Source organism: Chelon labrosus (assembly GCF_963514085.1).
Source record: "Chelon labrosus genome assembly, chromosome: 9".
Lineage (NCBI taxonomy): Eukaryota > Metazoa > Chordata > Actinopteri > Mugiliformes > Mugilidae > Chelon > Chelon labrosus.
Window position 1 is genome coordinate 26,853,787 of NC_140359.1, and position 27,792 is coordinate 26,881,578.

General features: G+C 44.7%; 1 protein-coding gene across 1 annotated transcript; it reads left to right on the forward strand.

Annotated features, from left to right (window-relative positions):
- Positions 1-2,231: 2,231 nt before the first annotated feature.
- Positions 2,232-27,703, forward strand: cabp7a (calcium binding protein 7a; the record flags this gene model as incomplete). The annotated part of the gene is made up of 5 exons (XM_084551917.1): positions 2,232-2,340; positions 21,614-21,757; positions 21,838-21,950; positions 23,100-23,250; positions 27,033-27,703. 5 exons carry the CDS (start codon positions 2,232-2,234, stop codon positions 27,161-27,163), a joined length of 648 nt encoding a protein of 215 aa, XP_084408043.1. The 3' UTR covers positions 27,164-27,703.
- Between the last annotated feature and the right edge of the window lie 89 nt (positions 27,704-27,792).

Below are 27,792 nucleotides of genomic sequence, written 5' to 3' on the forward strand. Positions count from 1 at the left end.
TAACACTATCCTCCCCGCCAACAAGAAGAGTCTATTTAGTGCTTTGTTGTTTCGCAGGGCATTCATTGAAATACATGGAAATTCAACCCTAGAGGGTCTCTCCAGGTTCTCCCTCTTCCTACCACCGCCTAAAGACATGCTCGTTAGGTTAATTGGTGATTCTAAATTGGCCGTAGGTGTGACCCTCCAGAGGACAAGCAGTTACAGAAGATGGATGAATGAATGAATATTTCCCTAGTGAAGTCATTAACCTGTTTTATTCCCAGTTCCACATTCTGGCACCTTTACCAGCTGTGTTTGTCAGACTGGACTGGGGATGTTCTACCATCACGGTACCTTCCTACACATGTGAATAAAGTTAGAAAAACAGAGCATTCGTAAGAAAACAATGAACTTTGCATTTATTCTAACTACTACTATTTTAATTATTAGTGTTTCAACACATACAGCCGTGTGTCTCAGTGGCTGCAAAATAATGAAGAGAATTCAATCTTAAATTAAAGCTAAATAATAACAGTGCAGGATGACCTTTCATGCATATTTACATATTTACACCAAACTTTAATTGTTGCAAAGTATTGTAGTGTACGGCCAACTGTTGTTGAACCTGCACAGCAAAAAGCACTGCACAAATTAAATCAGTGGCTGCAAGAAACCCAAGAAATTAGACAGATTATTGTAGAAGCTCACATGCCATGCACTTCAAACCAAAGAGATACTTTTCAGGGCTGGAGTCAGCTCTTCAAATTTCTTCAGCTCTTCAATCAAATCAAAAGTGTCTCCGTTCAGCATCGCCCCTACAACGTCTTGGCCAGAGCTACTTGGACAACCGTGTCAACTGGAAAGCACAGCAGTCCGTTTCACAGTGGTGCGGCTAAGCATGGAGTTTGAGATGATGAGACAGGTAGCTGCAGGATGTCTTCCTTTCTCTTGCTCCTTTTTTTGTCTTTTACAAACTAAAACAATAAAACATATAAGAAAAAACTTCCTATCGTTGTGTCATGGAGCCTTATTCTTCAAATACGAGCACAACCAGCAGTGGATTTAGCGTCATAGCAAGAGTTCAAAAGCACAATAATCTTCCACGTACAGTCATCCATCACACTATGTGGTCTCATTCTAACGTTGGGGGGCTAACCGTAATGCGCACTGTGAGAGTAATTGAATAAAAGACATAGAGACAGACGGGGGAGGGAGGGAGGGAGGTAGGTGGGGAGGGTGAGCTTGTGTGCTATGCAGGGGTATTACCTACACCCATGCAGTGTGTGTGTGTGTGTGTGTGTGTGTGTGGGTGCGCGTCAGTTCGTGTGTATGAGAGACACGGAGTGACGGGGGTTGAAACGAGAGAGAGAGAGAGAGAGAGAGGGAGAGAGAGGAGAGTGAGTACATATCTGATCCATACGGAGAGCTTCCTTTCACACACACACACATACAAAAATGAACACTCCTCCACTGGAAGACACAACAACTGGATCGCAATGCGCCCTCGTGCCCACGACCAATTAAGAGCGAGCAGGCAATTACTGTCTGCGAGGATCCGGATACGCGCCGACTTGTCTCCTCTTCAACCCCTCAAGAGTCACCTTTAGATTCTTTAAGGTTTATTTATATTTTATTTTCATCCTTCCAGCAGTCTTTTAAGATTTCCAACGCCGCGTTCCTGTTCCTGTGGATTCTAGCGAGGTGGCTGGAGCTTGAGCACCGAGTGCGTCAAGCGAGCGCACGTATCCAACAAGTGGATGCATGAAATTCGCTCTCAGCAGCACACCATCCCCTGGACTGGAGACACAAGCTACAGTTTTTTGTTTTATTTGTAACGATTGGTCGGTTTACAACAGAGACACGCAGCCCGCACTAAAGTGGCTCAGACGTGGAGCTCGTCTGAGCTGATGGCGACGTGCATGTGTGCGCATTTCCTCGCCTGTAGGTAGTGTCCTTTTTTAGTGACTTTGTGTGTTATTGTTCTGCGAGCGTAACACACAACTACCTGCGATGAGGTAAGACACCGACTACATTCTCTCTTCATTCACTGACCAAAAAAAAAAAAGGGGGGAGACTGAGGCGGACACGCTGCGGAATCCACCGTCCCCCAACTCATCCCTCTCCCCTCTCCCCCCTCATTCATGCACTCGCTTCCCCGTTCCCTCGGCGACCGCGGGGTTGAAGTTAGGATCCTCTCCGTGGACATTTCTGTATGACTAGGGGCCAGGTGGCAACCAGAGGTCGCAGTCATGCCGATGCATCCAGTCACCTCCACCTTGATGTACAGGGGGATCTGCACCATCCCTGACATCCTCTCCTACAGGGCGCCGGTGAACCTACCAGAAGACGAGGTTGAAGGTGAGACCGTAAGCCTCTACCTATTCACAGGTTAGAGAATAGTGATCAGGAGGTGTTAATCCGTTCCAGGTTCATGCAGTGTTGGGGTATGTGGTTGCTGACTGACAGACGATCAGTCAGGACCTTGGACAGCGCTTAAAGATCTGGAAATGACATTTTAGGGAACTTCCTATGCATTTTTTTTTTTTTTGTTTTAAATCTTGAATAATCACCAATTGTGTTACCAGTGTTGCTCAAAGACAAGCCCAATGTATGTCCATTTATTAAAATACAACTGTAGCCCATGTGGGGTAAAAAAAGAGGTTCCGTGATAAAGTATGTTCCTTCATGAGGGTAGCAATGATGAATTGGCTCTAAGGGGCTGGTGGATGGAAACTGGGCTCATGGACGTACCCCTGGTCCATTAAGCACTGGCACATAGACTTCCTGATGGTCCACAAGTGTTTAATGTTGCAAATTATTTCAGTTTTTGGTGTAAAAACTCCCTGCAATCATAGAAATATATAAAAAAGTTATCAATATCAATATATATATTCAGCGCCTAGAGCACTGCAGTGGCTCCTGAGAGCAAAAGAAGAGAACCCCCCACCCCCCACCTCCTCCCAACAATCATGCTGACACATGACAACTATTCTGAGCAATTTTGTTTTGCAGCATCTCCAGAATATTCCCGCCTGGAGCGCGTGTGATGTGCACCCAGCGACATCTGCACATTACCACGCACCGGCCCCTGAGACATTACTGAAATCCCAAAGCGTGTGTGTGTGTGTGTGTGGTGACGGCAAGTTCTCGTGACGTTGCAGCTTTTTGGTTCTGGTAACGCTGCAAGGCGGCTGACGCGTCCGTGGCGTACGGTTTGCTCGCTGCACCTCTCGTCCTTGTTAGATCCATAATTGAGCACACAAACAGAGAGATCAGTGCGCCGTGTTCAAGTCTTTCAGAGGGATGCATTTCTGCACCAGGCTGTGCAAATTGCAGACAAGTTGTGTCTTGTGTAAAAAAAATCTGGTGCAGAACTTCCCAGGGAGAAATTATTTCTTAATTGTACCTGCAGCTGCACACTTTAGAAATGACAAGGTTGCACACTCCCTCTCTCACAAAGACGAACTCAGACAAACATAATGAGGTTGGCAGGGGAATGCAACTGAGAGCTGAGGTTGATATTAATTAGAAAAGCCGAGTGGAAAAGGCCAAATATGGACGAGTGCAGACGGCACCCAAGACCGGGCGCCAGATTGGATCCTTGTGTATATTTTTGTTCCATATTTTCTTTTACTTTGACATCCGACAAACTGCGATGAAAGAGAAGAGGCACTGTGTCGGCGCCAAAAGTGATCTCGCCCATGCTGCCACGCTCATGATTACAGCGTTGCATCACTCAGCGCTTTATTGTCAAACATGATTTCCAGCGCAAAGAGACCTTGTGCAGAGCAACACACAGAAAAAAGATGGGCGCCTCATGTTTTAGTAAAAAAACAGCAAATAATGATTCTCTCTCCAGAAGATGCTTTTTGGCTGTTGAGGTTGTGGAGTGTGTTTCGGTTTACTTTCCTTTCTCTCGCTTTCATTTACACTTAGCCTGAGGTGCAGTAAACAAACAACTCTTCATTTGAACTTAAAATTGTCAAATCCACTTGTGCCTGCTTTACAAACTCTAAACCAACACAGAGTGAGGGCTTCACAGCTCAACTTAGAGCAGCTGTTTGATTGGAGAAGCATTGGGATGCTTTGTGGAGAGAACCGGACAGCACCAATTCAGCTGTTGGAGAGCATCAGTGGTCCTGTGTGAGGGATGCCTTACATGTCGCTAAAGAGGCCGGCTTTAAAAGAAGTGTCACAGAATGGATTGATCATTGCTCTTGTCCAGAGTGTAACAGAGATTCCCAGCTTTTCATGCCAGCGAGCACAAAATGGGAATAAGATAAACACGATGAGGCCGGTCGGTTTGTCGATCAGCGGTTCAGAGATGCGGCTACGCCAATTTCTGTGTGTCAGTTCTTGGCCTTTCACTCCAGGTTTTCGGAAACGGCACCACACTTGTCCTCGTCATGTTTTCATCTGTTCAAAGATGGACGACAGCGTTGCAAGCCGGGATCTCGGCACATTTTTATTTGTTTTTCCAGCCGGCAATATTTTGCTGCACATGCTGGATGTCTGTTTGGGATCATTGCTCTGGTTCAGTAACTCATTAAACCGTTGTGTTCTTTCTGGGGGACAACTCAAAAGCCTGTTTGGCATCGTTCATCAGCTTGATGCATAACTCTCCAGCCTCATTTTTGCTTCTAAACATGATTTTGTAGTGACGGTATCTGTCGGAGGTCAGAGGTCAGCTGGAAATAATGCTACGTCAATGTTGACAGTTTATGCAGCATTACCCTCAAATCACTATGCAGGAAAACAACGTATATTTAGATTTGTTCGTGTGCAGCAAATACACCGATCAGCCACAACATTAAAACCACTGACAGGAGAAGTAAATAACATTGAAGCTTTGGACCTGGCATTCATTGGTGTGGATGTTACTTAGACATGGAGCACCCACCTAGACCAGACCAGGCACCCCCACCCCATAGCAATGACACTCCTTGATGGCAGCAGCCATCCCCAGCAGGATGCAGCCTGACACAGACACACACACAAAAACACTTTAGGAACAACTAAAAAAAAAAACATGAAGAACAGCACAAGGTGTTGACCTGGCCTCCAAATTCACTAGATCCCAAACTGATCAAGTATCTGTGGGATGATTCACAGAGGCCCCTCCCCTCAAAGCCCCCCCCCCCCCCCACCACACACACACTAACAACATTGTGTTTCCAGACACCACAGGACACCCTCAGAAGGCCCATGTCCATTCTCTGATGAGTCACCACAAGGGAGACCTGCACAATTTTAAGAAAGTGGTCATAATGTTGTGCCTGATCGGTGCCTTATTTGTTGTTATGTCCATCATAGTTGATCCCCTTCACAAACCTTTCCCACACCCAGGGTCAGAGCTACACATACAACATCATAGGAGAACATTTGAAGAAGCGGATTCTGTCGGACGACAAACGCTGTAGGGAAGGCCGACACCGCAAACATCGCTAGATTCTAAAATATAACACGTTGCAAACAACATTCAGCGCCTTTCAATTAGACTTTGACAGCAGCGACGTTTCATAAATGACCTGTTGACGAGGAATCCGCGGTCTCGCCGCCGCCGCCGCTCTTATCTCCGGAGAGACGGACGAGAATTGGCTGGACGTCTGAAGTGTCACATTCATCAGCTCGGGCCGTCAGGGAGACAGGCCTTTGTCACGAAACGAGATTGCACATTAGCAAATATGTGTGCGCGAGTGCACGCATGGGGGTGTGTGGGGGGGACGGACGGCAGGCTCAAGCCCTATTGGCACGCGGAGCCAAGGACTTGATTTTCAATTATGGGCTTGGACACCCCAGGGAACGGACCAACGGCACCATACTTTGCGGCCGAGAAGGCTGTCAGAGCTATAATTGGAACAAAACGCTATTTTTCCGATGCTCAATAGGCCTCTGTGTGTGTGTGTGTGTGTGTGTGTGTGTAGAAGTTGGGGGGGTTGGTAGAAAGTACCTTAATGTACAATGATGCGAGCACAAATTGAATTGGGCTCCATATTCTCCATTTCCCCTCCTACACAAGAGGAAAAAACAGTTGGTCAGATTACAGGCGCTCAATATAGTTTAGACCTCCTCCACCACTAAACACACACACAAAGCTCAGTGTCAATATCACTGCAGGTGGAATTAAGTGGGTAGCCCATTTCCACACTGCCTAACAACAGCCCGATTGGAGGCAGCTTCAAAATAGTCCCAGAGCTGAGCTTAAAGCATTTGTAACAGGTCCCTGAGTGAGGCTCACGCAAACACGCGGCAGCAGTTTGCAGCGGCGCGAGCGAACGACGGAAGTCCTTTCCGACAAAGTTGCGATCGGTGCACGTTGTTTATTGTTGCAGTGGTTTCTTCTCCCGTCGTTTCTCTCTTTTGCTCAGAGCTGCACAGTGACACGGAAGAGAATCTGCCTGTGCAACACTGCAATCTTTGATGCTACAGGGGGAGTTGTAATTTACCATTTATTCCCCCAAAACCTCAAAACACCTTTATTCATTCGGGTGCAGTGTGGAAAACTCAATTTATTCATAAGTAGTCAATAAATTCTGACATTAAGACAACTGGCTGAACAAAAATATGTAACTCAGCAGTTGTGTAATAACTGAAATTTATGCTTAAAAAACAAGAACATTAGAACTGAGATGTGTTGGAGAGGTAAAATAAATTAATTCATGACAAAAAAAAAAACTGTAGCATTAACATAATCTACATGCAATTGCTCTTCTGTCTGGAAGCAAAATGTCAATACAAATTTACCTCAGCTATTTTCATATCCTTGCAGGCATCACTCATTTACCAACACAGGGTCAATAAAAAGGAGGAAGACAGACGGACAGGGAGTTTACCTTCTTTACATGGCTGGCATATTTGATTTGACATTATATTTGGAGCAGGAGGTCTTATTCTGAGGAATATTAAAGAGCCGCTGGTTTAAAATGTCAATATACGCCAACATTTCGTTTTTAATATCTACGAGGTTTAATGGAACGTGCTCACTTCCAGTGGGTCGGTTTGTGCACGAAACCTTAACCCTAACCGTACGGACAAATCTCTCAAGGAGCATCTTCAACGTACAGAGTAACTGTCCGCAGCGATCGAAGTCAAAGTACTCTTGGGGCCTGCAAAGTTATCTCTCTATTTGTCCACACTGGCGGCAGAGCGAGGGGGCTTTCCTCATCGCTAGACCAAACAGAGATAGAGCTGAATTGCTGCAAACAGGAAGTGATTGGAATAATGGGACAAAAGTCACAGCAGCTCAAAGACGAGAAATTACAAAAACAAAGGATTTGCCTCTGCAACTAGATGTAGTCTTCTTCAGGCCTCTCCGGCCATGTCTCTATCCACACCTCCTCAAGTGTGGCTGATTGGGGTCGTCAAACCCGTGCACCACCCGAAGACACTTGACTTGCCACTGCATGGCAAGTGGAAATGCAGAGAGAAGTATTTTTTATACAGTTGCGCCCAGAAACAGCAGACTTTACTGTGCAATCAAAATATTCAGCAAAGACACTTTTATTAAATTCCATAAGGCTCTTTTAGAGTACCGCGGGACATAGACGCCGTAACCTACGTACGTAGCCTACGCTGGTGTGAGACATTTATACTTGTGTGTCGTCGTCAGTCTGACTCGCTCTGTAACAACGTCACCCAGACACTAGTCGGCGCCGTGTCTTTTTTGCCAGTCGAGTACACTTTTGTTTCTACTTCCTGCTTCACTTTCAACAATGGCGACTGAAACTTTCACCGAAATTTTGCCGAAAACGAGTCGTTATGGTATCCAAACCTCCTCAGTTATCCTGATGCATAAAATTATTTATTCACTGTAGAGTAATGATGGAGAATTGAATTGTTGAATCATTTGTCACAGCACTCGAAGCTCCTTAACTTAACTTTTTCGACTAAACTGAGCTGGTTATGTCGTCATACCAGCTCAGGATTAGTTTGATTCGTTGAGCAAGGATTTTCCAACGGAGACGTCTGGAATGTGAAACCTTCCAAAGACGACCAGCGAAGCGTAATGTCTGCACGTTTGGATGATGCATTTCTAAAAGTCACCGCTCTAGGCTCACGGACAGGACTAAGTGAGGAGCTTGCTGTCCTCACGTGTCTCCCTGAGGTGTTTAGGGATATTTTCTCCCGAGGTTTAAGACTTCCATGCTGCATTTTGTTTCTGCAAAGTTATTTTACGTTCAACACGTTACTGGGGCTTATTTTGCAGCATCCTTAGTCGCTCCCTCGGCAGAGATCGCTTTGAATGACAGCAGCTAAAAAAAATAAAAAAATCCCTGACACCACTGTGTTGCTAATGGCATAAACTGCCTGTGAGGCGGTGTTGATGTTTCTGCTCGACTCCTACTGTAGCTGCAGCAGCAACATTGACTCATTTCTTCGCCCTGAGGTGGAGGGTTGACTTCCCTTCCTTCGGAAACCCTTACATGAATACAAATGAAGATATTTAAAGACGCCGGCATCTGCTGGGAAGAAGAGAAATGATGCACATGAACGTTTTGCTGGAAAAGAATCAGTGGGCGGGTGTGCGGGTGTTCTTCTACGGGGTCAGCTGAGACCGTTTTAAAGCAGATTTGGACAACGGCGCATAACGAAACAGCCAGTCATGACGCCGGTGCTGGCTCATTTTCAGGAGCGTGGAGTGTAAACCTAACACTCGTTGTTTTTTCCTCCTCGGTTCACTTCAGCTATTGACTGCTATTAGCGGGGCTCTCTCAAGGGAAGACAGAATTAGTTTGATGATTGCAGAATTTTTTTTTAATTGGATCCTCTAGATCGAGGAGTTTTTGAACCTGTTTTAGTTCAGAGGCCACATAGAGCCCAATTTAATCTCAATGGGGGCCATAGCGGTAACCTAATAGCATGATAAAATAACTTTTCCCTTTGTTTTAGACTCAGAATGCCCTTGCACTGAGCATTTAGCTCGCTCATAGCTTGGCACTTGATGCAAATAAGTAAAAAGTACACATTTTATGAACAACCTGAAATTTCTTAAGAAACATAAGTGCAAGTTTGGCTCATTCCTGCCATCTACAGTTTAGTTCTGGGCCTCAGTTGTTGTTGTTATTTCTGCAATTCTGACTAAAACAGAGGGCGGTACATTGGTGAGGGGGTTAGCACCGATGCCTCGCAGCAAGAAGGTTCTGGGTTCTAATTCATCACTCTGACTGGGTCCTTTCTGTGTGGAGTTTGCATGTTCTCCCTGTGTCTGCGTGGGTTCTCTCCAGGTCCAGCTTCCTCCCACCGTCCAAAGACATGCTCACTGGTGATTCTAAATTGGCCGTATGGTGTGAGTGTGAATGGTGTGAATGGTTGTCTGCCGTATGGTGTGAGTGTGAATGGTGTGAATGGTTGTCTGCCTGGAGACCTGTCCAGGCCCACGGGCAGGATGTTTGTCAAGCCTCCTCACAAAGAAGAGGATTTTAATATTTTATTTATTTTTTTAGATCTCCGTCTTAAAACCATTTTGAAATCAAACTGAAGCATAAACACACTTGTTCTTATTACACTTCCACTTACAAGTCAAATCCCTTTTCACAATCCGACAAGTCTGGCAAACAACATGTTCAGGCAGCTTTTGTCAGTGATTAACAAAGAAGAAAGACGGGAAGAATAAACAGCAACGACTGCTGTAATTGTTCAATTACTCAGAAGTTAGATGCCTATAAAGCCTGCGACGCGTTCGGAGTTCACTGCGGATCCATCATCGCCGGAGACAAACTCTGACAGTCGCTGGAGCAGGATGACGGTGAGATAACGCTGTTGAGTTTGCGGCAAAATCTGTTTAAGGTGCATGAAAAGCCTCAGAGGCTCTCCTGATTATTACTGTTAAAACCCACAAAAGAGAGAGAGAGAGAGAGAGAGAGAGAGGGGGGTGCACACCTGGGTGAAAATAGAAACCGAGGCGAGACGGGGAAAATTGACCTCATCCATTTTGGAATAAGACACGGTTCGTGACACGACAATAGCGGTCAGCCGTAAAAGCCTCCTCCCTGTACATAATCTGTCTGAGAAAAATAAATCTCACTTTTTATGTCCTCCCGTCTCTCTGCTAAATCCCCTCCATCCCCGCTCTGCATTGATGTAGTGTCTTCTCACGCAGCCTTTCTCAGACAGACAGGAGTGGATTTCAAAATGGCTTTCTCGAATGTATCACCTGTCTGGATGCTGCATATCAAAAAAAAGCTCTACTTGACATAGATGGTGACAAAGGTGTGAGCAGAAATGAGCCGTTTCTCAGAGGGTGAGGTGACCTAGAAGCACAGCTGAGCCGCAGGTTGCAAAAGGGTATAAAATGATTTTGTGGACGATTTCTGATGTTTGTGATGATGTTACGGCTTTAAATCTGGTCAGCCGCGGCGGTCCGAGCAGATACCGGCAATACATGTGCGAACAGAGAGCCGGTGCTGGCAGTGAACGCACCCCTGTCTGCAGGATGAGTTTAAACTAAGGGCTGTCAAAGATAACATAACATTATGACCACCGGTGCCAGATTTATCCTTCTCATTGTCCTCCGGGTCAAATTAGACTTGTCTCGAATGTTTCTATATCATGTGGTCTACTGCTCATGGATTATGCGGAAAAAGTGTACAATACACACCGATCAGGCATAACATTATGACCACCTTCCGAATATTGTGTAGGTCTCCCTTGTGGTGACTCATCAGAGAATGGACATGGGCCTTCTGAGGGTGTCCTGTGGTGTTAGTGGGGGGGCCTTTGAGGGGAGGGTCCTCTGTGGATCATCCCACAGATACTTGATCAGTTTGGGATCTAGTGAATTTGGAGGCCACGTCAACACCTTGTGCTGTTCTTCATGTTTTTTTTTTTAGTTGTTCCTAAAGTGTTTTTGTGTGTGTGTCTGTGTCAGGCTGCATCCTGCTGGGAATGGCTGCTGCCATCAAGGAGTGTCATTGCTATGGGGTGGGGGTGCCTGGTCTGGTCTAGGTGGGTGCTCCATGTCTAAGTAACATCCACACCAATGAATGCCAGGTCCAGAAGTTTCCCAGCAGAACATTGAATTGTCACAAGATGGTCAATGTCTGCTGCATCAACTCTGCCTTTATCAGTGTTATGTATCTCGTTTGCTGACTCTGCATTAATCTATGACTATTTTACACTAGTTATTGGACTGTTTATTAGTTCTGAGTAGTGGTCAGACCACAAGCAGATACCAAAGGTTACTGCTTCTAGCTTAAAGAATGAGCTTTAGAGATGCTGGTGAGCAGATTGTTAGCCGTTTCCCCCTTCTGACTGCTCGCTGCAGCTTCATATTTACTGTACAGATGTAACATGACACCCTTTTCTTTTCTAAATGACAGCCGGTCCTTCAGCAGGAAGATTGAATCGCTGTGAAGCGGGAGCGCATCATGAGCAGCAGAATCAGATGAAATCTTAAAAAAAAACAAAAAAAAACGGATGTGTTCGTTATTTTGCCGGCACTTCACGCAGTTTGACATTTCGATCGCAATCACAGCCTCGTGTAAAGTGTAATCAATCGCTGTAATCTGGTATGACACCCAACCTTGCCCCAAAAAAAATAAATAAAAAAGGCTTTTGATTGAAAGACATGCGGCGCAGATTAGCGGGGGGAATATCGCGAAATGCTCTGATTACGGCTGTCGGGAAGGTTGAAGTTGAGTCGTTTATTTCCGTTTTGAGTGATTGCCATGAAGGAGTGGATCCAGCAGACTTTATTACCTGTGAAATGAACTGTGATGAGTTCCAGAGGGTGAAGTGTATTTTTTTTATTTATTTTTTTTTTCTCTCGCAGGTAATATTCCCCTCCCTTTGATGAACAATACAGCCGACGCTACGGCAGGCAATAACAGCGGCGGCAGATACGGCGTCTGTGACCGAGCACGTGGCCTTAACTTAGACTTGATGAAGCAGTGTTGGTTAAAGAGGGAGCTTTGTTCGCTTCTGAGCCGCGTTCGAGACGCTTCTCACGAGTTTTCGCCTCGCGGATGTTGGCCTCGGCGCGGTTTTGATGATGAAAAAACTTTGCTTTGAAAACTTAAGAGTGAGAGAAGGGTGGAGGGGGGAAAAAAAGGGGAGAAGATCAATGATTCCACTTCTCCTTGTGGGAAAGAAAAATGAAACAGACGTGCTGAAATTTCACGGCCTTTCCCCGACTTCAATCGCTCAAGGTCAAGCGGGGTTTAGGAAGTCGGCTGAGGGATTTTAGTTTCGACCTTTCCAAACTTTCTCTCCTCGTACAGTTTCTTCATTGGCGAGGCGTCAGATTTTTATAACGAGGGAGGCGTCTCAATCCAAACCCAGAGCTGGGATTTCACCCCATCACACAGACAACACAGACTGCGCTGTATACTCCCTTTAAACCCTCCAGAGCCTTGTTAGCAGCCCGTTATGTTAATATTCAAATCTTCTGGGTGTCCAAGTCGACTCATATCCAGCTAAAGATGGATTAAGGTTGCTATGGGTGTTTAAAAATAGTCGCCCGAGGTTCAAACACACACACACACACACAAAGCGGTGTTTTTCTCACACTGATAAGGTCTTACGTAAAGAGTGGGTGTGCTGCAATTACCGATCCAAAGCAGCAGCCCCGAGCAGATGCAGGTCTGGCTCAGGCGAAGAGGATCTCCGGCTCCCGCAAAAACAAGCCCCGGATTATGTTCACGGGCACTTCGCTGCTACAGAAGCCCCGGCATTAGCCCGTTCTGCTCAGAGTGCATCAAATGTAATTGGCAAAAGTTTTCGCTGAGGCTAAATTTAGCCCTAAAAAGGGGGTAAAGCTGTGCTCCAGGCATCCCCCGGAAAATCCATATAAATATTTTCTCACGCTGCTGTTCAGAGAGGATCTATTCACTCAGTTTAATCTGATTACTTTTTTTCTTTGTTATGCACGAAGCCAAAGATAATAATATCTTCATCTATATATACAGTGGCTTCATTGAAAACGCCATGCCGTGCCTCTTCGTTGACGCTCCCCCCTTTGTTGTGAATCTAAACATCATTTGTATGAATCATCCCCACTTCCATGTGGTTCCTCGCTTTGTCTAGTGCAGCGTACAGCTCACACAGACTGCGCGGCGTGCCCGTGCTGCAGCGAGGATCCAGTGCACCTCATTGATATACAGCAGAGCACTGAGAGCACGCTGCACCTTTCTCTTGTGGGAGTTCAGCTTCAGACGCTCGGCTCCTTATCTCGACTCGGGCTTTTCATCCCCTGTCAGATCACGCCGCGGGGGGACGGCCGTGGCACTGCATCTCTGAAGGCCAACAAGCACCTCTCCACATCAAAGCCAGTACAACATGCTTTCAGCGAAACTCGTCCACGCCTCCCAAGTGAAAGATGCAAAGACAGCATCTTCTAATGCTATTTGTAAAAAACATATGTTAATAAGGCATTAAAAGCTAAAAATCTGATCGGCAAAGATGCAGAAAAGTTGAATGTGAATGCGTTTCTTTGCTTTTATGCCGGTTCAGACAATTCAAAATAAATTTAAAAGTAACTTCAACCAACAGAAAATGGATTGCGCTCACTGCAGGGTGTATTACTGCCCTCCACAGGTTAAAAACGTTACTACAACCGCACTTTAGATTCTGCTTGATTTCCACAGCGCTACTGTTGCTTTGGTCTTTCTTTGATTTCCCAAACTACATAGCAGGGCCGAGGTCATAATAAAAAACGGTGTAAAAAAGCAATTGCATTAATGCATTATTGACATGTCCTTAACCCGTTAACCCGTCGACTTTGACAGCCCTAGTTTAAACATTTTAAGAGTTGTTTCAGAAAATGGGGCGAATTTAGGCTTCTGCGTCAATTTGACGTCGTAGCTATGGAGACAGCCCAGACCCCAACGCCGTAGCCTGACGTGCACCTCCCCAGAAATGTAACTGTGCATCACGGTGACGCAGACCACAAGAGCTGTGATTGGTCTGCTTGGTAGTAGCGTTTTTCCACTTTAGTATTTCTGGCTGCTTCTCCATCTCCACAGTTTTCGAATTGATTGTTTTGGATCAAAGAAGATGGAACAAGAGGAAAGGTTAACTGACAAGGTTCGGATACTATAATGACTCGTCTTCGGCGAAATTTCGGTGAAAGTTTCAGTCGCCATTGTTGAAAGTGAAGCAAAAAGTAGAAACAAAAATTAGCCTGACTGGCAAAAAAGACACAGCACCAACTGGTGTTTGGGTGGTGTTTCTACAGAGCGAGCCAGACTGACGAGAGCACAAGTATAAATGACTCACATTTATACTTGTAAGTATGGCGTAACCTTGGTACGTAGCCTACGCCATCTAGGTATAAACTTCGCTTTAGTCCTCTGATAGACTGGAGACCTGTCCAGGGTGTACCCCGCCTCTCGCCCAATGACAGCTGGGATAGGCTCCAGCAGACCCCGTGACCCTCCAGGGGACAAGCGGTTACAGGAGATGAATTAATGAATGTTTAAGAAAAAGCACTTTTTTTGTCATTGCTGTAGGAGTCAATCATTCATGTCATTACTTCTATTTGAAAGTGATGTGGTGAAACAAACACATGTGATGGGTCGATGCATCACCGGGCACTGAGCTCTGAAACAAGTTGAAGCAAGCTCAGCTTTGATTCGTATCGCGTCATTTCTCGCACATGTCAGGCTTTAGTTGAAAATGACTTGTTGCTTTTTTACCATGAGTTTGAACACGACAGTAAACACTGAATTGGATTTCATGAGACTTAAAATTAAATGAGCTCTAAAGCCAACGTTTAACATCATGAGAAGTAAGTTTATTTGTTTCCCAGAGGCGAGTTAGAATACCAACACAACCTCCAATCTCTGAGAGAAGATGCAAAAAAGTAAATGCCAAGCACATGTGTTGCATTGCTTTTATGCCACTTCAGACAATTCAAAAGATTTCAAATGCAACTTCAGCCAAACAGAAAATGGATTTTGCTCATTGCCTAATCAGAATCAGAATCCCTTATTGATCCTTCAGGGATTCCATAGAGTCAAATACAAGTAGAATAAAACATAAAAATGTTAGGACTTGACTGGCTCACAACAAAGCGATCAAACACAAGCAGAAGTTGCTTTAAACTGTAATTTAAAAGAAGAAGAAGAAGAAGAAGAAGAAGAAGCCACTCAGGCCAGCCCACGAAGGACCGTAGGACCTGGTGTCTTCCCCCTAACCCTAAACGTACCAAACTGAACCCTAATCAGGGATAAGACTGAAAAAGAGAGACTACTGAACCCATCAGACAGAATAAAGAAGTGAAACAGAAGCTACAGAAACAATGGCTCCTGCTGCAGAGGCTGGGAGAAGGCGATGTGAGAGAGAGAGTGAGTGCCAAGGTTCCTCCCCCTACTTATTGGACCCTTCTGATTAACCCAGATCAGCTTCACCTGAGGGAGAGAACACAAGATTTAAACAGTCTGTACCGCTCTTGACCAACAGAGGGGAACACCGGAGCCTGGAACAAGAATATATAAATATGTAAGATGCATAAGAGATCGATGTCCACAGGCAGGAATGAGCTCCTCTAGTGTTCTGTGGTGCGTTAGGGTTGAATGAGTTTATTGCTGCAGGGACTCCTCAGACTGGCCAGTGTGTTGTGGAGTAGGTGTTAAGATCTGGAACTAATGTCCTCCTCTCTGACACTGTAGTCAGAGTCCAGCTCAACCCCTACAACATCACTGACCTCATGAATCAGCTTTTCTTGGGTCTGTTAGCACCTGCCACTGCAACGGCGTACAGGAGGTAAAGGACAGGACTCGTAAAACATCCTCAGCACTGTCCGGCACATGCTGAAGGACCTCAGTTTTATTGAAAAGCTGCTGCTAATGTCTTCTTTCATACTTTGCAAATTCACCCTGTGGGCCAGACTGGAACCTCAGAGGGGCATGTCAGATGGCTGTGTGATATTTTACACCAATCAGCCACAACATTGTGACCACTGACAGGAGAAGTGAATAACATCGACCGTCCTGCGACTAACTCAATGGCCTTGTTTTGAAACTTCTGGACCTGGCATTCATTAGTGTGGATGTTACTTAGACATGTAGCACCCACCTAGACCAGACCAGGCACCCCCACCCCATAGCAATCGACCATCTTGTGACAGTTCAATGTTCTGCTGGGAAACTTCTGGACCTGGTATTCATTGGTGTGGACGTTACTTAGACATGTAGCACCCACCTAGACCAGACCAGGCACCCCCACCCCATAGCAATGACACTCCTTGATGGCAGCAGCCATCCCCAGCAGGATGCAGCCTGACACAGGCACACACACACAAAAAAACACAAAAAACAGCACAAGGTGTTGACCTGGCCTCCAAATTCACTAGATCCCAAACTGATCAAGTATCTGTGGGATGATCCACAGAGGCACCTCCCCTCAACCCATAGGACCCAAAGCCAGACACCACAGGACACCCTCAGAAGGTCCATGTCCATTCTCTGATGAGTCACCACAAGGGAGACCTACACAATATTAGGAAGGTGGTCATAATGTTATGCCTGATTGGTGTATTGTCTGTGTGTGCTAATGTTAAGAATCTGCTTTAAAGCTAGCAGGAGCTCCATTTTTTAAAGTCCTGACATGATTACGTGATAGATCAATCAGGGCAGCATTAATAATTGAAATCATTCAAAACATCACTTAATATAAAAAAAAGAATTTGCTGATTTCCCGTCTTTTATAAGATTATGAATAGATTATAATTTGGTTTTGAAGTGCTGCTGGTCACGTCGCGGTTCTTGTTTCTTAGATTCTAAAAGGTAATTCAGGTCATTCAGAGACTATTTTCACAGCTGTTCTGATTAGATTTAGTTTAATTTTTCTTCTGACAATCACAGCAGAGTCACTGCGGGGGCGTCCACGTGATTCTGGTCCGTTCTGAGGGACTCGCAGAATAAAGTGAAAATGAGAGAATATAGTTGTCTCTCTCCAGGGGACAATTAAGATAGATAAACTCTGAAGGAGATAGCGCGCTATCTGGATGGCATGTGGTTATTAAAAAAAAAATAGAAGAAATTAATTCTTTCAGGGGGCGATTAGTCAGCCTCTTTTGATAAATTGCTGGGGATTATATATATCTATATATATATATATATATATATATATATATATATAGTGTGCTTTACTTCAGAGATTTGATTCTAGTACGAGTCTGTTCTGATTCCAAGCGGAGCCAAGCTGTTAGCATGTTTGTAATGACTGTACAGTTTCCAGCTTTCTGATTGTGTATCTTTCTTGTTGGACTTGATAAGCCTTTCATTTGGTTTCTGGCTTGTGCAGGATTAGTGTTCATAAAATGCTTTGTGACACCGTCTAAAACCCTCCCTGCACTTCATTACACAATACAAACTTTAAACAAACCTGCTACACACCACTTAGCAGTCGGGATTGGGATGTTTTGCTCACCTTGGCTTTTGATCAATAATAAAAAACCTCTCGGGGGAAGACGGAGCATTTGCTAAAACCGTTTTGGCACATTATTTAAAGAGCGTGTTCGCCTCCTGCGAGGCAGCAACATGTTTTTTTTTTGCAGCAAGTGTCTGCTGGAAAGCCTCTCTCTTTCTAAAGCAAACAGATGGAGCGAGGACCTCAGGTGGATACTGATGTATTGTTATTCTATAAACAATAAGATCACACCGAGGGACGGGGGCAAAAAAAGAAAAAAACAAAACAAAAGAGAAAACACCTGGAGGCTCTCGATGATTGAAGCCGTACCTCCAGTGAGGCATTTTGTGGAGACAAGCGACATGAAAAATAGCTGCCATGAATGTCACTCGGCTTGGTTTTTATAAATTGCATGCCCAGATGTAATCTGGTGTAACACGTGCTCGTCAGGTGCCCCCGTCCCTGTGGAACGGCTTCTATTCCACGGACACGCGCTTGATTACAGCTAACTATTTCCTGGAGTTCCTCTCCCACATAATAACACAGAATAACCCGCTGTTTCCTGCCATCGCTGATATTTCAGGTTTTTTGTTTTCCAGCTGAAATATTTGTCAGGGTTTGGCCCGAGGCTGGGCCATTTGTTTTCAGTTCTGACACACCGGTAATTCATTGGAACGACAATTTTCCCCGTGTGCGAGACTTTGGGCTTTGCAGCAGATTGATAAAGTTTGTTTAGTCTCACACTCCAGTAGCTTAAAAGCAGCTAAGTGCTTGTAAACCGAGAGGAGACAGTCATTTAAATAAGTGGTTGAATTTCTATTATGTTTACCTGGAAGGCTGTTATTGTCACTCAGCTGTATGACTAATTGTACGTTCTGCATTATTTAGCAACGGGATTTCTTTTTATTCAAAAACCAACTCAATATTTTTCTCATTTACAAACTTAAATTATGTTCATCTTAACTCTCCTGAACCTGTGGAAAATACCAGATGCAGTGATTTCCCTGAACCCCATGACACATTTTGGACATAGATCTCACATAGATGTGTGATAATGAAAATACTACACACGGATCAGCCACAACATTAAAACCACTGACAGGAGAAGTGAATGACATCGACCATCTTGTGACAGTTCAATGTTCTGCTGGGAAACTTCTGGACCTGGTATTCATTGGTGTGGATGTTACTTAGACATGTAGCACCCACCTAGACCAGACCAGGCACCCCCACCCCATAGCAATGACACTCCTTGATGGCAGCAGCCATCCCCAGCAGGATGCAGCCTGACACAGACACACACACAAAAACACTTTAGGAACAACTAAAAAAAAACATGAAGAACAGCACAAGGTGTTGACCTGGCCTCCAGATTCACTAGATCCCAAACTGATCAAATATCTGTGGGATGATCCTCAGAGGCCCCTCCCCTCAAAGGCCCCCCACTAACACCACAGGACACCCTCAGAAGGCCCATGTCCATTCTCTGATGAGTCACCACAAGGGAGACCTGCACGATATTAGGAAGGTGGTCGTAATGTTACGCCTGATCGGTGTCAGCTGCACATCACCTCTGTTTTAAGATTCGTCTCCAGCCCTGCTCTTTTGTGCGCTAATCTGACGTGTGACACGAGGATGTGATGGGTTTAAAATTGTAGGTGACTGGTTTGTGGATGTTACTGCAGATAAATGAACAGTCCCTCATGAAGAGTAAACAAGTAGAGCATGAGGGGAAATATGCAACGTGGCTGAGAGCGGGAATTAACTGCTTAAAGATTTCCCGTAGTGATTATGGGAACGTGACAGCGGGAGGCATCTTTTCCAGCTTTAAAACTGCGGCTTTTCACGGTTCAAAGTGTGTCCACTGCTTTGGATTTTATAAAGTTTGATGTTTGTTGCTGCTTTCTTTGTCTTCTGTGTGCCCTTCAGTTCTTCCTCTGTTTATTTTAAAGCGGCTGCCGTGGTGTGCATCCCTCTAGTTTCTCACTACGTCGACCCTGACAGTGTGACAGTGGAGGTGAGATTTAACACGATGGGACCTTAAAGACAGAGCAGCCAAGAAATACTAAAAGGAACACCACAGTCAGACAGAGTCAAGGTAACACTCCTAACAAGTTGTAGAAAAGGGTTCCAGATCTTAACAAATTTGTGCTGGGAGTCAAATAGAGACAGTCTCATTTTTCCTAGTTTAATGAAATACAGCACATTGCGTCAGAGTGGGTGCATGCAAGGACTTCTACTTTAATAAAATCAACCCCTTTTAGTCAGCATGGTTGCAAAAAGCAAATGAGGCCGACCCAAAAAACAAAGACGTGACAGCCTCAGGGGCAGCATTGACATCAGATACTTTAGATAAGGTTTCAAAAAACTCAAACCAATATGTTTTTAACGAAGGACAAAGCCAGAACATATTATATAGAAATATTTTATCAAGCTGAGCTTTCGTGTAGTGGGTGCTGTGTAAAAATCTACATTTTGTGTGAAGGGTTTTATGTACCCTGTGCTAAATTTCATCCAAACCTCCACCTGAAGCACCTCTCCCAGAGCTCTCCCAATTAGGGGACGTCGGTGGCAGATGCAAGGACCTTGAACAAACTCCGGTCCATCATGAACAATGGCAGAGGCAGAGAAGCTCGTTCAGTGACAGGCTGCTGTCTCTGTCCTGCTCCACGGAGAGGTTGAGGAGGTTGTTTGTCCCTCAGGACATAAGACTCTACAATGCCTCCTTGTGAGGAACCAACTGGACTGTGGTCATTGCTGATGCTACTGTATAGTTTTTACACAGCATTATACACCAAAAAAAAGTCGCCACCTGGATTTAACTAAGCAAATAGGTAGGAGCCTCTACAGCTGGCAACCAGTTATTTAACCCCAACTGATGCAATGAGTAGCTTCTCATTTCTTCAACAACCATGTCTAAAGACACATCCTGTGGTCGTGGAAAAGATGTTAGTCTGTTTGAGAAGGGTCAAATCATTGGCATGCATCAAGCAGAGAAAACATCTAAGGAGATTGTAGGATAGTGGAGAACCATCGTCTTAGAGGAAGAAATGTGGTCGGAAAAAAATCCTGATTGATCGTTTGGTGAAATCAAATGGAAGAAAACCAACAGTAGAACTCAGGGCTATGTTTAATAGTGAAAGTAAGAACATTTCCACACGTACAATGTGAAGGGAACTCAAGGGATTGGGACTGAACAGCTGTGTAGCCTTAAGAAAACCACTAATCAGTGAGGCTAACTGGAAAAAAAGGCTTCAGTTTGCTAGGGAGCATAAAGATTGGACTCTGGAGCAATGGAAGAAGGTCATGTGGTCTGATGAGTCCAGATTTACCCTGTTCCAGAGTGATGGGGGCATCAGGGTAAGAAGAGAGGCAGATGAAGTGATGCACCCATCATGCCTAGTGTCTACTGTACAAGCCTGTGGGGGCAGTGCTATGATCTGGGGTTGCTGCAGTTGCTCAGGTCTAGGTTCAGCAACATTATGTTGTCCAAAGAATGAGGTCAGCTGACTACCTGAATATACTGAATGACCAGGTTATTCCATCAATGGATCATATTCCAAGATGACAATGCCAGGATTCATGGGGCTCAGATTGTGAAAGATCTGTTCAAACTTGAAGTGAACAAGTTGAAATGCGAGCCATTAACAATTCTTTTGGCTGTATACAGAAGATGACGTGTCAGCAGGGTTATTTTTTTCCTCTCAGACTTCAGGAAGCTCATTCTCAACCATATGCTACAGCTGAGCGGTTCTCCCAGTGAGACATGGTGATCTAGATGTGACAAATTCCTGCAAGAGGGGAGTACTTTCTCCAACAGTTGAACGAACTGAAAAGGTGTCATCGCTGGGTTTTGAGCTGAGGGTTTAAATTAGTTTCAAGCAGTCGGTATCTTTCTGTAATCTTCCTTTTGAAATGATTAAGAATGTAGAATATGCATCCACCAGAATATGTTATTTCATGCCTATTTTTAGACGGAAAGCTTTTTATGCTTTTTGGCAGTGAGGGGAATACGGTTAAACAGGTTTGATTCTAAATACAAGATTGGGAGTGTACTCCTCTTCCAGTCAGTCCTGATCTCAGCTCTTTGTTCAAAAGGTATTTATTTTACTTGGCTCTTATTTGTCAGGAATTTATTCTCTTGAGCTTCCAACACCTATATACCTGTGACTCAAGCACTGACGCGCCATAACAAATTGGTTCGTGGATCATTTCCCACTCTCACATCCTGATTTGTCGTAAGACTCCAGCTCGTGTGTGTGTGTGTGTGTGTTTCCCGCAGAGATCCGCGAGGCCTTCAAAGTGTTCGACCGTGATGGCAACGGATTCATTTCCAAGCAGGAGCTGGGCATGGCCATGCGCTCCCTGGGCTACATGCCAAACGAGGTGGAGCTGGAAGTCATCATCCAGAGACTGGACATGGACGGTGAGGCCTGTCACACACACACACACACTGTGCAGAAAAAGCAGCAACAAACAAACATGGACTGTTCCTCTTCTCTGCAGGTGACGGCCAGGTGGACTTTGAGGAGTTTGTCACTCTTCTGGGTCCAAAGCTGACAGCAGCTGGGTTGCCAGACAAGTTCAACAACACTGACTTTGACTCAGTTTTCTGGAAGGTGCTCACTTCTCAGACACTACTTTCTGCTTATTAGAGCGAAGATAGACATAGGGGTTGTCGGTGTAGCAAACTTGAAAGAATAGGAAGGATAATTGTCCACGTCCACTGGGTCTTTAATGGGGGGGATTTAAATCTCTGAGACGTTTGGGTTCATCTACGAACCGTGTCTTTCATCAGGACTCTAAGCTGATATCTCTGCCCCTGTGTGTGCAGCAACAATCCTATTAATTAGAACGTCAAAGCCCATGTTTTATGTAAAATAGATGTTCATTTATTTACAGACACCTCATTAGATGATCATCTGTTCACTCTGACAGTGGGATGGGGCTCGCGTCTTTGTGATAGCAGCACAGGAGTGTCGGTTAGAGAGAGAGAGAGGCTCCAAATTGAGTGTGATGGAGAGGGTGGGGGGGTTTATGGGAATTTGCGGCGCACTCGGCGTACGAACAAAGAATCCCGACCAAAGGCACCTGCTGGGCGAGGCGAGACACCCAGGGGACTGCTGCAAAGACAACATAGCCTCACATAAGATTATATAACAGAGCGGTGGAGTCAAGCATGTGCTGCTGGGTTGATCACACGGAGCCTGTGGTCACACCGCTGAGCTCGACTCAGGCTGAGCTGAGGATGAGTTACTTACAGGCGCCGATACTGGATTGACATTTTTGCAATTTTGCATTTTTTTTTACTCTACGGAGGAAATAAACCACATAAAAGTTTATTTTGCAGCCTTGAACTATATATACACACACCGCACCTTTTACCCCATTGACTTCACGTTAGCAGAAAACTATTGTGCATACACTAATGCATTAGAAATTAGAGTGCAATTCAATTATATGTTTAATGTAATAGTGTGATACTGTAATTTAAATAGATTAAGTGCAATTTGTTAAATATTTAATGATATATCAAATGCATTATAGCAAAAAAAATAAAAAGAAGCTAAATGGATAATAAAATTCTTCTAATCAGTCTCTAAAAACTGCAGAAAAACCCTAGCAACACTGCTGTTTGTACTGTTCTCGTTAACATCCTCTCCATAATTTGTGCTTTCGGTACCGTGCATGCGTTTGTAAATGTGTGTGTGTGTATTGTACCTGCCAGCCCATGCCCCATGTTAACGCTCAGTTCCGTGCATCTCCAGTGCGACATGCAGAAGCTGACGGTGGAGGAGCTGAAGAGGCTCCTGTACGACACCTTCTGCGACCACCTTTCCATGAAAGACATCGAGAACATCATCATGACCGAGGAGAACCACATAGAGAACCCAGAGCAATGCCAGGTGGATATAGACAGTAAGGATGAACCTCCTATACTTCAACACGCACTTTTGGAATTTAAAGTTTGCTTCTTCAGTTCTAAATGACTAGTGGGACATTGGGGTTTATTAGGAACATCTGAACATTTTCTCCAATGGACATTTATCATAGATGAGTTTTAGGTGATCCACACTCACAGATGTTCCTAATAAAATTTCCTAATTTAGAACAGAAGCAGATACTTGGATGAAACGTCTTCAAGAAACTCTACAAGTCCAACATTTTGTTTCTGATGAGGCATAACATTATGACCACTAACAGGAGAAGTGAATAACACTGGCCATCTTGTGACAATTCAATGTTCTGCTGGGAAACTTCTGGACCTGGCATTCCTTGGTGTGGATGTTACTTAGACATGTAGCACCCACCTAGACCAGACCAGGCACCCCCCACCCCATAGCAATGACACTCCTTGATGGCAGCAGCCATCCCCAGCAGGATGCAGCCTGACACAGGCACACACACCAAAACACCTTAGGAACAACTTCACTAGCTCCCAAACTGATCAAGTATCTGTGGGATGATCCACAGAGGCCTCTATCCTCAAAGGCCCCCCCACTAACAACATCTTGTTGCCAGACACCACAGGACACCCTCAGAAGGCCCATGTCCATTCTCTGATGAGTCACCACAAGGGAGACCTGCATGATATTAGGTGGTCATAATGTTTTGCCAGTGTAATAATGCATTATTTATGGTGGTCTTTGGAATTATATAAAGATTTGAATTTGGGGTCTGGTTCACATTCCTCACACACAGATTGTAAATGGTGCTAGCATCCCTTAACACAGCTGACTAGCACTTGCAGATTGTAAATGAATGAGCAAGCTCTGCACTCCTTTCCCCGTCTAAATAATTGATGCCTGCATTTAGTTAAAAAAGGCTGTTTAATCTTAATGAAAAATATATTAGTTGTTGTTATCTACTCTTAAAATATAAAAAGAAAAAATCTGATTACGACTTGCGTTGTCAAAAAATCCTTCATTTTTACCATTATGCACAAAAAAAAAAAAACAATCACAGATGGAGAGCTGCAGAGATACCAGTTTCTACCCTCATCAGGCTCAGTAGGTCATAATGTGCTCCATCCAGTTATCAGCAGTGTAGAAAATGCTGTGCCCTCTTGTGTTGCTGTTTTGTAGTCCTCAGCCATAAATATTACTACACTGGTGCTAAAGCTCCATCCGCCTACACAGATTCTGCATAAGAACCCCCGGTCACTGGGGCTCATTTAGAAATCATGTTCGGAAAATGAGGGACATCCGAAACAGAAATCGAGGCAGAGATACGCAAACGGGCACGGCGAGGAGGTAAATTACACCTCGCCCTCAGTAGATTACTGAAATTTACTGATGATGGCAAATAGGTGCCTCCAATTGGAATCTGGCTCATTGACTGAGGGAAGCATCAAACCCTTTCTGAGAGAAGCTACACTGAAAAGGGTTTTTCTCCGAGGACAGCAATGACCTCTGGGAGGAAACCAAAAGAATCAGTTTGAAGCATTGATGGAAGAAAAACAATTACAGCATTAGCTCACTTGCCAGTTCATTAGGTACACTAGTGAAAATTCTAGGATAAGAGCCCTGCGCTAAATCTTAGCTCATGAGAGAGCTGGAGATTCAACTGTGGAGGCCGTTCTTCGCAGCACTGTTGAATTGCATTGTGTAGCGGCGACACATGCTTCTGTTGTTTTGACAGCCCCATTGTAGTCGGTGGGCTCGGCTAAATAACAGAAACATTTCTTCACAACGGTGCAGTGGTGAGCACTGACACCTCCCAGCAAGAAGGTTCTGGGTTCGTTGGCGTCGGCTCTGACTTTGCATGTTCTCCTTGTGGTTGCGTTGGTTTTCTGCAGGCGCTCTGGCTTCCTCTTGCATTCCAAAAACATGCCTGTTGGGTTGAATGGTGATCCTAAACAGGCCGTAGGCATGCATGAGAGTGCTAGAGCTTCCTGTGTTAGCTCTAGGCTGACGTCTGACACTCGTCTGGCCTGATGTGCAATGTGAAAGTTGAGCTGGCTTCTGCTTCCCTTTCCAAATCCCGCCAAGTTGCTGGCCGAGTTGTAGCTAGATTACCCTGGGAACCCTGAGTATGTTGAGCAACTGTCTCCGTGACGTTAAAAACTGAATGAGCAACAACTTCGACTGCAGCTGAACTCAAAACAAAACCGAAATCTTTGTAATTGGACAACAACAGCTGCCAAAGCAAGCTCTACCCTCGGCTGGTTCCCTCTGCAACAACATCAGTCGTTTTGTGAAAAACCTTGGTGTCTGGTTTGACTCTGATCTAAGTTTTGAATCCCATATTATTAAGACAGTCTTTTAAAGACACAGATTATATGCTTTTATATCACCGTGTCTGAGTTATTGTAACATCCTTTTCACCTGTTTGAACATTAAATCAAACAAAATTCAGCTGCCGGGCTTTTAACCAGAACCAGGAAGTGGAATGAGATCTCCACTGGCTCCCTGTACGTTTTAGAAGTGATTTTAAGATCGTACTGCTTATTTTTAAAGCTCCTTTTATCACCATACAGGTTGGCATATACTTTAACCCATTCAGACCGGATCACGCATCTATGCGTAGTTACCATTAAGACCGGCAAACGCGTCATTTTGAGCGTTGTCGTCTTTTTCGAGGCACATGGCCAATTATATGCACTGTGATTGGCTGAAATATTCTTGGGGTGAGTGACAGAGATGCTTAGGGATTTTTTTTAAACTCATGTGACTAATAAAACGCTTTGTGATTGGTCGAAATAAGCCTACACGTGGAGTATGTTTTGGTCGAAAAATTTAAACACCGTGCTAGGGATTCGTCATGGCTGACTCAAGTGAAGGAAGTGATATTGACGAAGTAATTGGAAAAATAGATCTTTACTGATTTTCAAAATTTTAGGGGTGTTTATTGATGCATTTGAAGATTATGCCCTAGCAAGTCAGTCAAGTTGAAAGCCAAAGAAGTAAGCTGTCAAATGCTTTTTATCTCATGTTTTTATCTGCTACAGAGCCTGAGAAATTAAGGTTTTAGTAAGCGTTGACATATTTTGAAAAACCTCAGGTTTTGAGAGGGGGTTTACAGAAGAGTATTTAGGCCTGAATGGGTTAAGACCTTTGGGTAGAGGTCTACTGTCTGTCCCAGGGCCCGGCTGAAAACAAAACGTGACCTCTACTTGACAGCAACAACTTTTATCGGAGAGCGTTTCCTGGTTTTTATTTATTATTGTCATTAATATGACTATGGACCAAGTATATCGTCCAAGATTATCATACAGCTGAACCACCACATTTCTCACACTGTCTCAACATGAACTGACAGTCATGAAGGGGCGTTTAGTGCAGGACTGTTATGTTGCATTCATTGTAGGTCAACTTAGAAGGTTCACTGACGTACCTAAAGAACTGGCAAGTGAGTGTATACGACGTTTCTTTTGGTTCAACTGCCCTACATGAGATGATTCTGCTGGCGTACAACCTTTTCTTTGACGAGCATCCTTTAATATGCCACTCAGGCGCCAATCCAACTGTTCGTTCTTCCAAACCTCTAATCAACATTTCAATCTAGATGCATCACACAGGTGTGAAAAACAAATTTCCTTTGCGGCGTTCATCCCTTTTAATTGTGTTCACGCAGTTGTAAGGTTTCTCTGATCAGCTCTTTCATCCGGAAATCACAATCAGACATCTTTGGAGCATTAAATAACACCTGGTTCCGTGGAACCTTCTGGTAATATTCCCTCTCTCTCCGTTTCCCACCAGGTTCCAGCCCGACGCAGCAAGTCAAGCAAACGTGCGTGCGCAAGAGCCTGATATGCGCCTTCGCCATCGCTTTCATCATCAGCGTCATGCTCATCGCGGCCAATCAGGTGCTGCGGAGCGGCATGAAGTAGGAGCCGTGGCGCCTCTCCAGCCTTGACCACCACCTAAAGGCTGCCGTTCGGATAAAAGACAGAGGAGACGAAGCTCGGAGACAAACACAACAGACAATCGCACGGCTGTAAGACACGTGACTGTGCTGGGGTCACCGAGGACGCTACATGTGCGGGAGTTTGTCCCGGTGACAAAGACATGCAGACAACTCACTCAAGGACAACAGGACTTTACATACAAAGAGAGAGCGGTGTGTCCAGAGCGGACGGCTGACGACACATATCACTCTTCGTGACAAAACGTTTAGTATTCATTAGCTATGTGCATATGAGCAGTGTTGCATTCAGTCTGGTGGCAGCTATAGAGAGAAGTGTAGTGACTGTTCAGTTCTGTAATTGTCCGGTGTACGATGTGGTTTATTATAAGCGGCTAGAAAGAATCTGTGAAATACTGGTGGGACGTCGGAGGCAACTGTATAACCGAGGCTGGAAAGTGTTATTCTGTGCGAGGTCTGGAGTGCACAGTGCTGTGGAGATACCGCATGCGGCGCGAGATTGTTCCAAGACCACTCGGGAATAACAATAGGTTGGTAAGAAACAGAGATAATAGGAAGGGTTTGCAGGGAGTCGGATGCGGCTGTGGGGATGGT